Below are 17,340 nucleotides of genomic sequence, written 5' to 3'. Positions count from 1 at the left end.
CCCGATCGGACAACGTTAAAGGGGGGGTGGGGTTGTGGGGTCGAAACTTTCGGGGGGTTAAGATTTTCCTACGAAACTTTCAAGGACACTTACTCGGAGAATTCCGCATCGAATGAGTCTTCGTACACCCAGATCCGATGTCGGCTGTGACCTGTAGGCGTCGAGAAAAAAAAAGAATATGAAAATTAAGTGGCTATGCGTGGTTTCTGGAAAACAGGGAAGGAGTTATCGGATCGAGCAAATTTCGCGGATAAGCTCCTGGGCCCTAGGGGACCTTAACTTGTGAATTTCAGCCCGATCGGACAACTTTAAAGGGGGGCTTGGGTTGGTGGGTCGAAACTTTCGGCCAGATTTTCCCCATGAAGGAAAAGTCGGAGGGGGATGAAATTTGGCAGATTTCTTAGTTGGAGCTTGGGCTACAAAATGCATCCCTCCCCATCCCTCTGCGACCACTGGAAGATCGCTTAACATTGTCGTGGTTCGCCTCTTTATAGAGGCACGAGTGTGCCTCCTTGATGTGGATAACCTGTATTTGTTAAGGCTGACTACGGTAATTCTTAACCAATGCTGGTTTTCCTACTGCGCCAAAAAATTACGATTAGCCGCCAAAATTTGGGCGATTTTGAGCTTGATTTTTTTTTCTGATAATGTCTGGTTAAAGGAAATGGCACCACTTCTTTTACATTTTCTTTTATTATTTCAGGAAAAAAATCATGCTATTCAGATTCGTTGATTCATTGTTTCTTTTGTTTACCATAGTTTCCAAAGAAGGGTTTCACATATAGCCTATTATTCGTTATTGGCAAATATCTGGACATTTTTTAGGGTGTTTTTTTTTCAGGGTGGAGTATTTTCCATGGGGGATTTTTCAATAAGAATACAATTTTCTGGGGGAACTTTCCATTAAATATATTACAAGGGGGACAGAGGGGTTTCCTAGCAGTTTTGAAAACCGTCGAAAATTAAATAAAAACATTCAGCTGGAAGAAAAGAACAGAAAATTTTCACTACAAATGTGGCTTCACTTGGAACTTGTCTACAAGATAATGAAATAGACAATAAATACACACAAGATAATGATATAAGACATGAAATGTCCTATTTAGAACCAAAACTAGATTAATAATTAATCTATAATAAACCAAATTAGCCTACATGAAAAAAAAGTAAAGCAACAATCGTGAAATGCTTTATTTTTTCTAAAAGGGACTTCAATCAGTTTACTTTTACTGTACCAAAACTACTGTCTAGTTTTGTTTTTAAGTAAAGCGCTAGTTTTCTATAGTCATATAAATATAGGGAAATAATATCAGTTGGTTTATTTACAGTAGTTTTATCGATATATGTTAGATAGACTGTGAAGCACTAGTTTTATTTCGTTTTAAGTTCCAACTTCACTCTTTACTTCCATCAGAAAAACTTTGTTTCTTTAAAATTGATAACACTTAATACTCTAAACCGTTTCTTGGATACTGCTTTTATCCCTTTTGACAACCTAAACATACATTTTGTGTTTTCATTTAATACAACTTCTTCCTCATCATGCCCTTTCATTTTTACCTTAATATATTTAGCCTTAATAGTACTAGTCGCCCTTGCAGAAGTGTTAGTAGTAGTTTTAGTGGCAGCAGCAGAAGTAGTAGTAGTCCTAGTAGTAGTAGTAGTAGTAGTAGTAGTGGTAGTAGTAGTAGTAGTAATAGTAGTACTAGTAGTAGTAGTAGTAGCGGCAGTAGTAGTAGCAATGTGCAGAAATTGCCTTTTGGTCAGTTGAGCACCCCCCTCGTCATGCCCTGAAAGTTCCAAATTTATACCTTATGCCATTCGTGAGATATTACTGATTCGCTCTTTTGACAAACTGCATCACATAGCGTTTTTTTTTTTTATTTAATTGAACATTCCCCTCAACATTCCCCTGGAAGCCTCGCCATAGCATCCCATCCAAGAGTCATATTATAGAACTTTAAACTACACTGAAAAATGGCCGTCTCAAAGTTTTGATCAGATGTCATTAGTGGGAGAGTAGCAAAAAGGATATTGGGAGGGGGCTGCTTGCCCTTCAAATCACTCTTTGAATCTTAAAAAGGACAATAGAACTTTGAACTAGCAATCGAATGAGCCTTTTTTTTTTATTTCTGTGAAAACTCCTTCCACAGAAAGTGCCTTGGTGAAAATAAATTAGGTAAATCATGGAGCCTTCTTGAATATGTCAATGTCTGCCAGACGACTGACATTGACAAAAATGACACCCCAGGTGTAATTTTGCCGCTATTTAAGAAAAGAATCGACCAATATCTTATACAGTTTCAAAATTTACTTAAAATAGGATATAAGCAAATACTCTTTTTTAGGTTATTCAAGCTTTTAAGAAGAAGTGGACACAGACCGTAAGAAAAAGGAAAGAATCTTCAGTCTCTGGTAGATCCTTCAGCATGAAAGTATGTTTTTTTTTCTTCTTAAATAAATTATCTGAATTTACGCTTTAGGTTGTTTTTTTCTTTTGTGCACATATTGTTTGTGCCTGACACCCAGAAATGACTCGCTATTACTGAGAAAAAAAAATAAGGAAATACAGATTGGGAAATTTCCGCAAAACTTTACATTCGCTTGTTGACTAAAATGTAAATAAAAATGAACTTATTTTTCACATATATTTTCTAAACTGTGAAATCCAATTTACATCATTTTGGGCACCTAAACCAGTTTTTTTCTAAAATAATTCTCATTTGCGTCATAAATCACCGAAAACAGAAATATATTTCAATTCAGAAACAAGTCCAAAACTTAACACAAAGGCAAATTATCAATGAATTCAAAAACTGAGGCAACACTTCAAGTGCTTATGATTTCGTGGCCAAAGGAGATTTTCCTACTTATTCCACTTTATGTTAGCAATAAGTCGATATCAGTGGAATTTTTACGCGAGACTCTTACTTGAATGTTCGGCATTTTTATCTTGCTTGTATTTAACTATTTTACTCAGTCAATATTCCAGCCCACTGGATTATCACACTACCTTGAATACAATGGAAGGTTCGACCCCAGACGTCGAAAATGAAAAATACTCTGTTCAAAACACAAGTCTTGCAAAATTTGTCGCGGAGAATAGGCTATCGGAGAAAACAATAATATCATTAGTGAACAAGTGGTACTTATGTGTAGATTTCACCATGAAAATTTCAATATGACCCTGAAAAATTAATCACAGGTGATGAAATCACATCTGCAGCAGAGAATCGTTCAGCATTGTAGATTTATTACTGGATGAATGCTTTGCCAACTCCAGCTTCAACTCTCAAATATGCCAAGTATGCTCGGAGTGCTTATTCTTTCGGAGTCCAAGTCATATACCCTTGTTTTCAATACTTTTAGTAATAAAGTCAAATGCAAAATTCGACTCCGATTCTGCTGCACAGATTGCAATATTTGTCTATTTCTTCTTTTTCTTCTACATTTAACTGTTGCCCTTGGCCTATGTGATAACAACTTAATTTGTTTATTTGTGTAGTTCAAACACTATAGGAATCAAGTAGAAGGCATGCATTATCATGCACCAACAAGTTTACAAAAGTAGCAGAAGAAGTGTAGTAAGAGCAGAAATACATTCAAAAGTTAACTGAAAGGGTTCACAAATTGGGGGAGGGAAAAATTATTTAAAGTTATAAGAAATCATATGGAATAAGAGGATTAAACATAAGAAAAACATGTAGAAACTCATAATAAATTTTGACTCTTTTCTGGATAGAGCCAGGTTCAGAACCCCACTCTATCGTGTGTGCCTGATGAACAGCTCTTACTTATGTTATTCTCATAAGAAGTTGTATGGCCTCGTAATTAAAATGGGTCAGGTAAAATTACTTGCCAAGCCCTTTTCAGGCCCAAATTAATTAGATGCTTGTTCACATTTTGACATATACGCTAGCTTCTTGTCGTTGCTCTCTTACGAAGTGTATATCATGCATCAACTCAATTTGCTCTTAAATTATTTTTGACATTTTTCGGGACTCCCTTCTCCTTTCAACAATAAATTATTGATCATTATTGGAATCAACAGGCTTTCAAATTAGTCTTTCCACCTCGTGTTTCTTAAATATTTTTTCTTCAAAAGAGATTTGACTCTTGCGCTTTTGTTTCAAAATACGTGTCCTTGTGTAGGCGGATACAAGTCTTAGAGGCATCGAAAAGGATCTAGATAACTGACTATTGTTTACTCCCGAGAGTCTTAAAACTATGGATTTTTCTTTACGAGCTATGAATATTTGAAAATAAGGCCTTTTCAACTTAAGCTATGGAAAAACTGCTTGATTTATAAATGTTTAATAGGTTTTGAAGTTATTAAGAATTTATCAGAATAAGATTTTCATTTTACTGACAGAAAAATCATTTTACTAACAGTATTTAGAAACCTAATAATTCTAATTTCGGACATAAATGAGCTCGATGGTAAAACAGCACCTCTTTTATTAATAAGAAACTTTCTTGGTAGTTTTGATGAACAAGTGTTATAAAGCTGCGTAAAAAAGAAAAATTACATAAGTCAGTAATGTGATTTTGACTTTTTTGTGCACAGTAAACATGCCCTCATGTTCTGTCTACAATAACGGTTTCCACCTCAATCATTAATCAAAAGTTTTAATTTTAAGCCAGTTAACAGTGCTAGATCAGTGGAGTAATTTTATCAAAATCCTGGGAGGGGGAGGGAGGCAAAGCTGGGGCCAATTTTCCTAAATCAAATGAAAATTATACTGAAAACTAAAAAATGAATCTTATAGTACCATAAAGGTAAAGATACAGTCTACTATAGAAAACTGACCCGTTTCTGTAGATGCTTGAAAAATACATGCTTATCTTAGTTTTAACAAGATTTTAGAAGAAACTAAATTTCAGCTGGGGGGTAAACCAGGGTCGTTTTAGGGAACCGAGGTCGGGGAGAGGCTGTTTCCCCCTGCCCTGTGGCAAGTTACGCCCATGTCCTAGATATTTACCTTTTAGTACAAAAAGTAAATTTGGATTTGTTTATTTATTGTTGTTGTTTCTTTTAGGTTACGCAGCGACCTGGAAACTCAACTAGAACATCATGGGACCAGGCAGTAGATTGAGAACATGGCAAGACATTTTTTTGTAAGATGTTTACAGCAGAGGCCTTTTCAGCAATTCGTGAACAAATTCCTCAGGGATTATATAAATGCTTGACAGTCTTTTACCCCTAATTGCCTACGATCATAAGTGGAATGAAAAAGCGGCAAGAATAAGCCCAATTATATTCTGTACTAAGTCAGTATTTACTTTAATAATGAAGTCATTTCATTTTTGTTGCTACAGACTGTATTATAATGTTTTTAAATGTAAAATTTATATTCTATAGCCCAAGTCTCAATACTTTTCGTGTGTTTACAGCTTTATATGTGAAAGCATTGCATTTTTAATTTTTGAATAAAAAAATGCTACAATTTGAATAAAAAAACATCGCATTTTTAATAAAGAGGCGAAATGGTGTGTTTTCCAGTAAAAAATATGGTGTCTCTGATAGTCAGGGACACCATAATAAGAATTAAGAAGTAATGCTTAGAAAGAAAAAAGAAAATCATAATCAGGGACCAAAATTTAACATAGTATGGGAAGTATGGGGCCTAGAAGTGGCAAATTCATTAGAAACTCTACAGCTACAATATTATAAACGAATGCTAGGTCTGCACGCCACAACTCACACACTTTTCATCAAGGGAGATTTGGGACTTTTCTCAATGAGAAAACATAGACAGATCCAACTAATTAAGTTTTGGCTGAAAATACTGCAATGTCCCTCCTTAAGACTCATCAGAGCAGCGTATGATGAATTACTTACCCTGGGACAAAAATCGTCATGGCCCTTCCATGTCAAAAAACTACTGGACAGCACAGGTCTATCGTATACATGGAATGGAGGAGAGGGCCCAATCTCAGATCAAAAAGCCTTTCTGTCAGAGTTCCAAATAAGGCTGGAAGACCAAGAAATTCAGAAATGGTGGAATGACCTTAGCCAGTCGGAAAGCTTAAGATCTTACTATAAGGTGAAATAAAGTTATGGTGAAGAGTTATATTTTAAATTAGGGATTCCAAAAGAATCCCTGAGGTCTTGGATGCAGGTGCGAGCAAACTGTCTCCCTCTTCACAGTTGGAAAAATTTGGAAAAATAGGTGTCCCCCGGAAATGCGGTATACTTGTCCAATTTGCGGTGATCTTGATGGGCTAGACCATTTTCTTTTCAGGTGTCAGGGGTTAAATGAGCTAAGAGGGAGCTTTCTTGGGATGGATAGTCGTGAGCACCTTCTTGGAACTTTGAAGTCGACGTCGAAAATAAATATAGTAGCAGTGGCAAATTTTGTCCGGAAGGGTCTTGTTATTCGAAAGTCGATTGTTACATAATTTAGTTTGTTTGTTGTTATATATGTATGTATACGGCCTGAAAAATTGCTTTAAATACAGTCATTCATTCATTCATTCATTCATAAAATGAAACCCAGTCCTAGTGATTAATATAATATAGAAAATATCTATCAACTACCAATTCTAAGAAAATGTAAGACAAGGAAAAAAACAAAAAAAAATCCAATAGAGCAATAACAAAGAAGTTTCATAACCTTACCATAGACGTTAGATCCTCCTGTGCCTCTGGAGGCACACAGGGCATCAACGAAGAGACACCAGTCGTCCCTCAAATGGGCTGCTGCCATAATGTCTACCCAATGGGGTTTTATGGACGTATTCGCGTTGAGAAGGTCCTTCTGGTATATTCAGCGTAATGTGTTCGTTACTGGTGGATGGAATTCTGTGTTTGGTCGTCTTTCATTCATATAACATGTCCCAAGTATTTCGATCTTCGTGTCCAGAGCATGTCGATGACCAGAGGCTACCCAATAATTTGGCTTCCTGTCTGGTTCGAAACGCGTTGGGTCCAGTTTATGTTGACGGTTTTTCGAAGACAATTGTTCTAAAAGGCTTGGAGTTTCTTCTGTTGCTGCTGATTTAGCTTCCAGCATTTGCTTCCATACGCCAAAACTTGGAGGACTGTTGAAGACTCGAAGTTTTAGCCGGTTTGACAACTTCTATGAGCAACGAGTCCGTCTGAGCCTGGTAAACGAGCCACTAGCCTGTCCAATACGAGAGTGGGTCTATTTTTCAATTGCCCCTGTGTTCTCAACTGTGTTTCCCATTTATTTAAACTGAGCAACCTGTTCTACATACTCTTTGGCATACTTCATGTTGAGGGGGGTTCCGTGACAGCCATAATTTTAGTTTTTGATACATTTATCTTGAAACCAAACCGTAGTGAATTTTCTGTTACAACATCTAAGAACTGTTAGAGTTTCTGCTTGCCTGACTCGAAGAGACTAATGTCGTCTGCGAAGTCTATATCTGCAATCCTCTTTTCGTTTCTGATTGAGATTCTGTAAATTTTGCATCCGCGGAGGATGTAATATATCACCAGTACTAAGAGAAAAGGGTCAGAAAACATCCATTTTTAATCCAATGATGATCCTGAAATATCTCTATTAGCCTTCACTCAGCTGTGCGCAACACTCCGTGCTCTGGTACAGGGCCATAATAAGCCTTACGAGTTTTTTCAAGGACATCGTAGTACTTGAGGATCTGCCAGTGTGTATCTCGATGGACATAATCGACTACTTTCTCGAAGTCTATGAAAATTAGGTGTAGCTTCTGTCTCTTCTAACGTCATTCATAATGCAAAAATGAGATCTGCACAGGAGCAGCTTGGACGGAAATCGTGTTGTTAGTCCCTTAAATGCTTGTCAATCATTGCCTGGATGTGGTGTAGAATTATGAGGACAAGAAGCTTTTCCAGAATAGAGAGTAAACTGATTCCTCTCCAGTCTTCGCACAGCATGACATCACTTCTTTTGAATAGTTTCACAAGGATACTGTACATCCACTCTTTTGGGACAACCTCAGCGACCCATATCGTACTAAAAAGTAGAATACAGGTTTTGACACAGGATCTAACCCAAGTTTTGGCATTTCAGCGGAAATTCTATCGTTTCCTAGAACTCTTTCGTTCTTCAGCTTCTTTGACACTGAAGTAATTTTAGTTTATGTAGGAGGATCTGTGTTGATTTCAAGAATAGGCAGAGGAGTCTCCGGTATATCGGAGGGATTTATTGTATCAGGATGGTTTAAGACACTTTGTAAATGGTTGGCCCAGACTTCTTCTATCTCTTTCTCTTCTGTGACTTTTCTTGCATTTCCGTCCTTGACAGGACCATCAGTTTTTCACCACTTGCCGATCATCTCATTGGTGATCCTGTTGACCGTCTTGGAATCTCCCTTTTTGCTGCCGTCTCTGCTTCTGCTGACTTGCTCAATTAAAATAATTTTCTCCTGACATCTGGTTCAGCAAGCTTATCAGAGTCACATAGGGGTGTCAAGGGCTATATCTTCTTTTTCGGGGTCTTTGTTTTGAGCACAATCTTAGCGATACAGAGACTGTGGTCTGAGTCAGCATCAGCTTTTATGAGTGTCCTTACGTCTCGGAAACTTGAGCACCATTTTCTGTTTATAATTAAGTGGCCGATCTGATTTTTTGTTGTACTCTCAGAGGAGGTCCAAGTGTGAATGTGGATATTCTTGTGACGAAACTGTGTTCCACCAATCAGGAGACCATTTGTGGAAGCGGAATATATATGTAGGGCTCCATTTTCATTCCGGTCGCCAAGACCATGTGAGAAAAGCACTTACGGGTAGTAAATCTATCGTTGCCTACTCTATCGTTGAAGTCTCCGGCAAATATGACAATTTCATGACACGGTAAAAGTTCCTAGACAGCCAAAATTAAACACGATAATACGCTTAAGATAAATAAAGAGCATCATGACAAGTTTCAATATAATATTTATTTCTAGTTTGATGTTCCAGAACCATTCTGATTTCTTAGAAAGTTTTATTTGGTTAAACGCAACAATCAATGTAAGATTAGAACAAAACCACTAAATGAGTAAAAACTAAAGTTTTCAAGATATTTATCATAAGTTTATTTTGACATAGGTATCCAAACATATTCCAAGGCTGTTCAAAATGAGCCCTTTTACAAAAAATCTCTGTTCAAAAGACCGAAAAATTAGAAAATTGTGTTTTTTTTGTCGCTAAGAAAAAGCTGGAGTTCTATTACAAGGAAGATAGTCTGATGATAATATGATTATTTACTAATCAGTCACGCGATGAATTGCTTTTGCTGATGATTAATTTCGTCAACTTTCTTTAAATAGAGGAACCTTCACTGGAAATATCATGAAGAATATCTAATACCCAGTTTTTTTTTATTTTATTTTTTATTTATTTTTTTTAAACCTAGAGCAGTAACGGATATTAAAAAAATTTCATTTGTAGGACAGACATTTGCACATGTCTTCAATGATACCAAGAAAAAATAGTGGGTCAATTAAAGATTCCAGCGTTATGCCACAAAACTAGTAGAATATTATAATATTTATTTTGGAATTTGACACACCTAACTCAGTTAGACAGATATAATGCAACAATTTTTTCAAGGAAAAGAATAATGCAAAACTGGTTAAAGTTCTATCAATATGTGTTACGAACAACCAGTTAAAGTATTATGATCAAACAGTTCGTGGTAACGAACTGTAGTAAGGAGCGACCCGGCTCAATAGTAACCGAAACTCTGAGAGGCGGAATTTTAATATCAATAGTCAAGGAGGCACACTCGTGCCTCTATAAAGAGGCGACCCACGACAATGTTAAGCGATCTTCGGTTCCAGTGGTCGCAGAGGGATGGGGAGGGATGCATTTCGTAGCCCGAGCTCCAACTAAGAAACCTGCCAAATTTCATCCCCCTCCAGCTTTTCCTTCATGGGGAAAATCTGGCCGAAAGTTTCGACCCGTCAACCCCAGCCCCCCTTTAACGTTGTCTGATCGGGCTGAAATTCACAAGTTAAAGTCCCCTAGGGCCCAGGAGCTTATCCGCGAAATTTCAGCTCGATCCGATAACTCCTTCCCTGTTTTCCAGAAACCACGCATAGCCACTTAATGTTCATTTTCTTTTTTTTCCTAGACGCCTACAGGTCACAGCCGACATCGGATCTGGGTGTAAGAAGACTCATTCGATGCGGAATTCTCCGAGTAATTTTCCTGGAAAGTTTCGTAGGAAAATCTTAACCCCCCGAAAGTTTCGACCCCCCAACCCCACCCCCCTTTTAACGTTGTCCGATCGGGCTGAAATTCACAAGTTAAGGTCCCCTACGGCCCAGGAGCTTATCCGCGAAATTTCAGCTCGATCCGATAACTCCTTCCCTGTTTTCCAGAAACCACGCATTAGCTACTTAATTAACGCATTTCTCTCCATAAGAGCCCATGTTAATTTGAAATTTTTAAAACTTATTTAGAAGTTATATTTACACACATGCAAGTGATTAGCTCAGTCGGTAGAGCGTGGGACTTTTAATCCTATGGTCAAGGGTTCAAGTCCCTTACGGGCGGTTTTTTTTAACAACATCAAAATAAAAGTGTATAATTTTGATAACACCTGGACAGCTTATCAATTGGGAGATAACAGAATATTAGCTTCTTATGAGCAAAAGAAACATTTCGGTCATTCTATCTAAATTTTTTTTCTATTTTATACAATGATTTAAAAGCGGGGGGGGGCGGCAGCCACCCAAGTTCCTCTCCTAATTCCTGTACGAGGAGTACCGGAATTATTAAATTACATCCACCATGGATTGTAGAAAAACGTACAGAAATAATATGAAAAAAACTTCGTTTTCTTAAAGAGTTAAAGAGGCTGCGTCCCAAAGTCGAACCTTAAAACGTACAGGAATTAGAAGAGGCAGTTGGGGGGCTGCCGCCCCCCAAACCCCCAGCTTTTAAAGACTCTTTTGTACAGGTTTTTGTTTTTTTGCTAACCCCCCGCTCTTGGCTTCGGAAAGGCCCTCTTTTAATTAACAAAAAATTGAAATGAATGAATAATGGAATAACTTCGAAAAATGTTAAACACAAGAGGACAGAAGAACCATTGCGCCGAAACTAGTAATTAGCAACAATGAAGTCCCCCCACAAAAAAAACCTGTACAAAAGAGTCTTTAAAAGCTGGGGGTTTCGGGGGCGGCAGCCCCCCAACTGCCTCTTCTAATTCCTGTACGTTTTAAGGTTCGAGTTTGGGACGCAGCCTCTTTAACTCTTTAAGAAAACGAAGTTTTTTTCATATTATTACATCAAAAGAATTGCGTTTTAATGCTGATTTTGAATACATAAGTTTCATCAAGTTTAGTCGTACCGATCAAAAGCTACGAGCCTGAGAAAATTTACCTTAATTAGAAAATAGGGGCAAATACCCCCTAAAAGTCATATAATCTTAACGAAAATCACACCATTAGATTCAGCGTATCAGAAAACCCTACTGTAAAAGTGATAAGCTCCTATCTACAAATAATATGAAAAAAACTTCGTTTTCTTAAAGAGTTAAAGAGGCTGCGTCCGATCGGACAACGTTAAAGGGGGGCTGGGGTTGACGGGTCGAAACTTTCGGCCAGATTTTCCCCGTGAAGGAAAAGTTGGAGGGGGATGAAATTTGGCAGGTTTCTTAGTTGGAGCTCGGGCTACGAAATGCATCCCTCTCTATCCCTCTGCGACCACTGGAACCGAAGATCGCATAACATTGTCGTGGGTCGCCTCTTTATAGAGGCACGAGTGTGCCTCCTTGAAATGTGGAATTTTGTTGTTTTTTTGCCAGAAGCAAGATCGGGGATGCGTATTTCTTTTTTGTTTTTTTTGTTTTTTTTCTTTTTTTTTTCCGGGGGTAATCGTATCGACCCAGTGGTCATAGAATGTCGCAAGAGGGCAAATTCTAACGGAAATTGAAAGTTCTAGTGCCGTTTTTAAGTGACCAAAAACTTGGAGTGCACCTAGGCCTTCTCCCACGTCCATTTTTTCCGAAGTCCCCAGATCAAAATTTCGCGATAGCCATTCTGTGCATTATAGTCAAAAAAACGTAATAACTAATTCTTGAGGGGACGACTTAATCCCCCACAATCCCCAGGGGAGGGGTTGCAAGCTTCAAAGTTTAGCCATTGTTTACATATAGGTATGGTTATTGGGAAGTGTGGAGACGTTTCCAGGGGGACTTTTTCGCGGTGGGGAAGGGGGTCAGAGACAGGGGGTATGTGGGAGGATCTTTCCATGGAGGAATTTATCATGAGGGAAGAGGATTTCCATGAAGGGGGTGCAGAATTTTCTAGCATTATTTAAAAAAACAATAAATGAGAAAATAAATAAATAAAATGTGTTTTCAACTGGAAGCATGGAGCAGTATTAAAACGAACAGAAATTATTACGTATATAAGGGGTTTTGGCTCCTCCTCACTACCTCGATTCTTACGCTAAAGTATTTTTAGTAATTTCAACTATTTATTCTACGGCCTTTGTGATTCAGGGGTTGGTCTTAAAGAATTGGTACGAAATTCAAGCTTTAGTGTAAAGAGCAAGGTATTGGCGAGGGGCGAAACCCCTCATATTCTTAATAAAAATACATAAATATAGAAGTTCACTACATAAATTAATTCCTAAGTTATGTATATTTATTATTGATAAAAACGTTCGTAAAAAAAGTTCTAGTTGCCTTTTTAAGTAACCAAAATATGTCCGATCAAAACTAAGAAAAAGCCATTTAGCCAAAAAAAAGTTAATATGCGAATTTCGTTTTAATTATTCATATACGGTGAGCCAAAATCAAAACATGGATAAATTAAAAACGCTCAGAATTGAAATAAAAAACAAGTTTATTTCAGCTGAAAGTAAGGAGGACATTAAAACTTAAAACAAACAGAAATTATTCCGCATATGGAAGGGGTTGTCCCCTCCTTGACGCCTCGCTTTTTACGCTATTGTTTTAAAAAGTAGAGTTGTTAGAAAGAGTCAAACTTTAGCGTAAAGAGCGAGGCGTCGAGGATATAGCAAGTAAAAAGATGGATGTATATAGTCTCTTTGATTTAGTTTGACATGCCAGCAACATACCCTGAGGGTTCCACCATAGTAAATATAACTATTCTCGGGATACCCCAGGACGTCAGGGACATCCCCCTCAGTTTACCCTATTAGTTTTAACTTAATACTTTGTTCCTTTCCTGAAATATTGTTTATATGTCATTTTAATGGCCTATATGCACTTAAACTCTTGATTTAGTTCAACTTCCCTGTCAACATTCCCTGAAATTTGCAACTTGATGTCCCTAGCCATAACTCTTAGCAGTAATAGTAGTCTTAGTAGTAGCAGCAGTAGTAGTAGCAGCAGTAGTAATAGCAGTGGTTGCGACAGTAGAAGTAGTAGTAGTGGCAGTTGTAATAGTAGTAGTAGTAGTAGTAGTAGTAGTAGTAGTAGTATTAGCATTAGTATTAGTATTAGTATTAGAATTAGTAGTAGTAGTAGTAGTAGTAGTAGTAGTAGTAGTAGTAGTAGTAGTAGTAGTAGTAGTAGTAGTAGTAGTAGCAGAAATAGTAGGAGTGGTAGTGGTAATAATAGTAGTAGTAGCAGCCGTAATAGCAGTAAATAGCGACGAAGACCATACTGCCTTTCCATTATAAGAAAAACAACAAGTAAAACCATAAGGAATTTTTTAAGACAGAACTTCCTCAAACCTCAAATGAATATTTCAACCACATAGTCAAGGGATGTCTTCAGCAAAACAAATGTAAATATAAAAAATGACTTACAGAAAAATATTTTCTTTAAAATTAAACTTTGAGAATTCAGAGCGCCCCAGGATTATTGTTTCGAAACAGTGAATAAGTCTTTGAGACAGAATCAACCAGATCAAAATAAATTTGAAAATAAGTACTGGAGGTAATTTCAATGCGTTGTAAGGATTTTTTTAAGGCAAGAGAAGCTATCAAGATTTTGCATGGTTTCGGGAAGGGAATTCCAAAGTATGCTATGTGCGAAATTTGGAGAGCAGAGCTCGTGTTGAGGTTAAGTTTGAGAGGTTATTGAGTAAAAATCTGAGACGGGAAGTTTTTTTTTTAATTATGATGGTGTTCCAATATTTCTAGAAATATTGCGTGTGCATTTTGAACCTCTACTCCGCTTGAAAACCCCAATGACGGTCCCCCACATCACATCTTGTTGATAAATATGAGAGTAAAATATTTCAAATAATTTACTATTAACAGAACAAATGGTTATAGATCTATACGATTAACAATGTGAATGATCCTTGCCCTTTTTGCGCATACAAACAACACTACCTTCACCAATCAAAGAAGGGACATAATGATGGGTTACAATTACTCAACATAATAACGTAAGATGCTCTAGTAATTTTGTTGTACCACATAGAAGGTGCTCTGGCAACAAACGGTCTGAACTTGGGGTCTTCTCACACTTAACTGATCTAATTTGAATCAAAACCGAAGACGGAGAAAAATAAACAACGTTTGTATATAAGTTCAGCTGAGAAAAATGCTTGTATAACAATTCATGATAACTCAATTCAGTTGATGACGGGCTGGACAAAAAATTGAAGTAAAGTATTGATATTTTTGTTTTTGCGGGATTTGGTCTGATAAATCAGCTGATGACTGTGTTAATCTATTAACCTCATTATAAAGTGGCTTTGGATTATTCCTAATCTTGGTTGATATATCTTTTACTTGTTGTTTCCTCCATGTTGTTAGAAACTTTATATATATATTTTTTTTGTTGGTTTAACTATCTGGAAAAAAGGGTCATTTCTCGGTTTGTCACACTGATCCCAAACATGATACCAGAGCCGTACAAGTATGGTATTTGATACAAATAGCTAAAAGAAATCACCAATGCGACAGCACAAACATAGAAACGAACATACACCACAAAAAAAAATACAAATTATAAAAATATTAAATAATAATATATAATAAATAATATACAAAATACAATAAACAATATATAAAAGACAGAAGGAGAAAGGAAGACTGATTTCCTACTTTAGTAATTAATATGTATAAGTACTTGAACGAGGTCTTCACCCTACTCATCCGTTCAATTACATAGGTCAAGCAGTAAAGCCATGCACAATCAACCGAAAAGAATAGTCAATGGACAGTCAGTCGTGTCGTAAGTAAATATTTCATCATATACCGAATATTTAAAAGTATAAATCAAAAAAAATAATTCAAAGGTGATCACCCAACAGAAGGACCCAATAGGAGAAAACACACTATCCTATAGGTTTTCGACACTTTAATATTTGACAGCCGTATACGGGCTGTCAAAAATACCTAACCCATGAATGACTGAGTAAATTAATTTGGAACTTTAAGGAAATGATAAGGGAGATGATCAGTTTCACCTAAAAGGTAATATTTTTACGTCGCTACTACTACTACTACTACAACTACCACTACTACTACTGCTTCCACTACTACTTCTACAACAACAGTAGTATATTAGATATTGTGGGGAAATTTGAACTAAATAAAACGACACTAAGCGAATGAAAATTCTCAAAAGAGTGTATCTCAGAGATGTATTTGATGGCTAAGTTTGAGCTTTCAGGAAATCCTTAAAGGGGAAGATTAATTGACCAAAGTTTAATATGTGCATGCTATTACTAATGGTACTACTGTTGAAACATTTACTAATACTCCTATTGTTGTTACGTAAACTACTAGCTCGATTACAGCTAATTGTGAAACTAAGAGCATTAAGATGAAAATCCAAAACGTATTTAAATATACAGGTTATATATAGGATATATCAGCAATGTCATAGAAACGGCTGATTATATTAAATTCAAATTTCAGGACTTGATGTGAATGGTGTTCAAATCATCAAAAGGCAGTGCATGTACTAATAATGCTTCCACTGTAGTTACTGTAACTAATAACACTAAGGGTATCAAGGTGAAATGTTAGTGAACGTTCAGGGGAAGTTTCAACAAAACAAAAGAATTATACGAATGCAGGTTCTCAAACGGGCATATAAGCAATATTATAGGCAGTGCTGCTAGAGATATCATTAAAGGTTTTAAAGAAGCTAATTCAACTCAAGGTTAAAAGTTCAAAACCCATTTTTAAGAGTGGAAAGAGATTGGAGGGCAATCAGCCCTCCTCAAAAGTCCAATCATTTCCCAAGAACATTCGATCAAAATTTTGAGGCAGCCATTTTGTCCATCATAGTAGAACAAATCCAGCTTCTTCTTTTCTAGGGATATAGAGTATGTCAACTCCCCACTGTCCATATTGCCTTAAAGCAAAATTTTGCCTTGAAAAGAAATCAAAAGGCACTGTGTTTATGGTTGCCAATAAGAAACCTCAGCAATAAATCGAGAACGACTGAAGGTGTTAATTTGAAACTTTCAGGAGTACTACTATTAATATTTCTGCTCTTACAATTCAAATAAATCAAAAGAGTGCAATAATATCTAGTTCGTGAAAGAATATGGATAGCGTTTCTTGGGAATGATATTAAGTTTAGTTCTACGGGTCAACTTGAGGATGTATAAAATAAAGTTAAATAATACTTTCTGCGTCAGGATTAAAAGTTCTCGAACAAGATTCTTCAGCATACAAATAGCAAGCCAAACTATGGTCTCCTATAGAAAAAACCGAAAAGAGATTATTTTTTGCCATGAAAAAGACTATGTCAATAAAAAACAAACAGAAATTAATTTAATAAGCCTTTTCCACAAAATCAGTTTCTTAAAGAAATTAAAGAGCTCTATTAATAGAGAAATGAGCAGAAATAAGGTCAAATAACCTTTTGAGTGTAAAACTACTATAACTCACCATCAAGAAAAACTAAACTCTAAACAAACAGAAATTACAATAAATAACCGATTGAAACTCAAAACGAGCAAAAACTGATATGAGTAGGACTGACAACCCCCCAGCCCTTCTCAAGACCAGAAGATAATTTACACTTTACTGAAAACAATATTCTACTAACACTGGAAGAAATTATATAAGTTTTGAAGAGATCTCATTCGATTTGAAATCGAAATTCTTGTTTTTTTTAGGGCCATATCAAGAAAACTGCGTTCGACTTTTCACCAGTGCGTTTTCCAGTCGAGCCAGTTTCCTGGATATGACCTCTGTGGAAAATATACCTTTCCCTCATTGATTTCTCTTAAAATAAGTGCTGATCCACGTCGGTAACCATATTTATCTCTTCTTTACTGTTTTTAAGAGTTAAATTCATCACCGAATAAGAAATTGGAAAATAATGTCCCAAATCTAACCCAAATTTATTATCTGTTTTTTTTACATACAATATCCAACAACGTCAATACATCTCTTGCCAGGTACATTTTACAATAATCCTCTCCATTTTTGCACCCTCCGTTGGCCAAACCTATC

The 17,340-nt window shown here is 36.5% G+C and overlaps 1 protein-coding gene across 2 annotated transcripts in view; it reads left to right on the top strand.

Moving 5' to 3' along the window:
* Nucleotides 1-5,403, top strand: part of LOC136026411 (calcitonin gene-related peptide type 1 receptor-like) — a 213,497-nt gene extending 208,094 nt beyond the window's left edge. For both annotated transcript variants that reach the window (XM_065702979.1, XM_065702978.1), the window contains 2 exons: nt 2,349-2,435; nt 5,040-5,403. In XM_065702979.1, coding sequence (XP_065559051.1) covers nt 2,349-2,435; nt 5,040-5,096 — 144 coding nt within the window. In that variant the 3' untranslated portion in view covers nt 5,097-5,403. The remainder of the gene's footprint in view (nt 1-2,348; nt 2,436-5,039) is intronic.
* Nucleotides 5,404-17,340: the final 11,937 nt, after the last annotated feature.

Source organism: Artemia franciscana, chromosome 4, assembly GCF_032884065.1.
Source record: "Artemia franciscana chromosome 4, ASM3288406v1, whole genome shotgun sequence".
NCBI classification, from domain to species: Eukaryota; Metazoa; Arthropoda; class Branchiopoda; order Anostraca; family Artemiidae; genus Artemia; species Artemia franciscana.
This window is presented reverse-complemented; position numbering and strand designations above follow the sequence as displayed.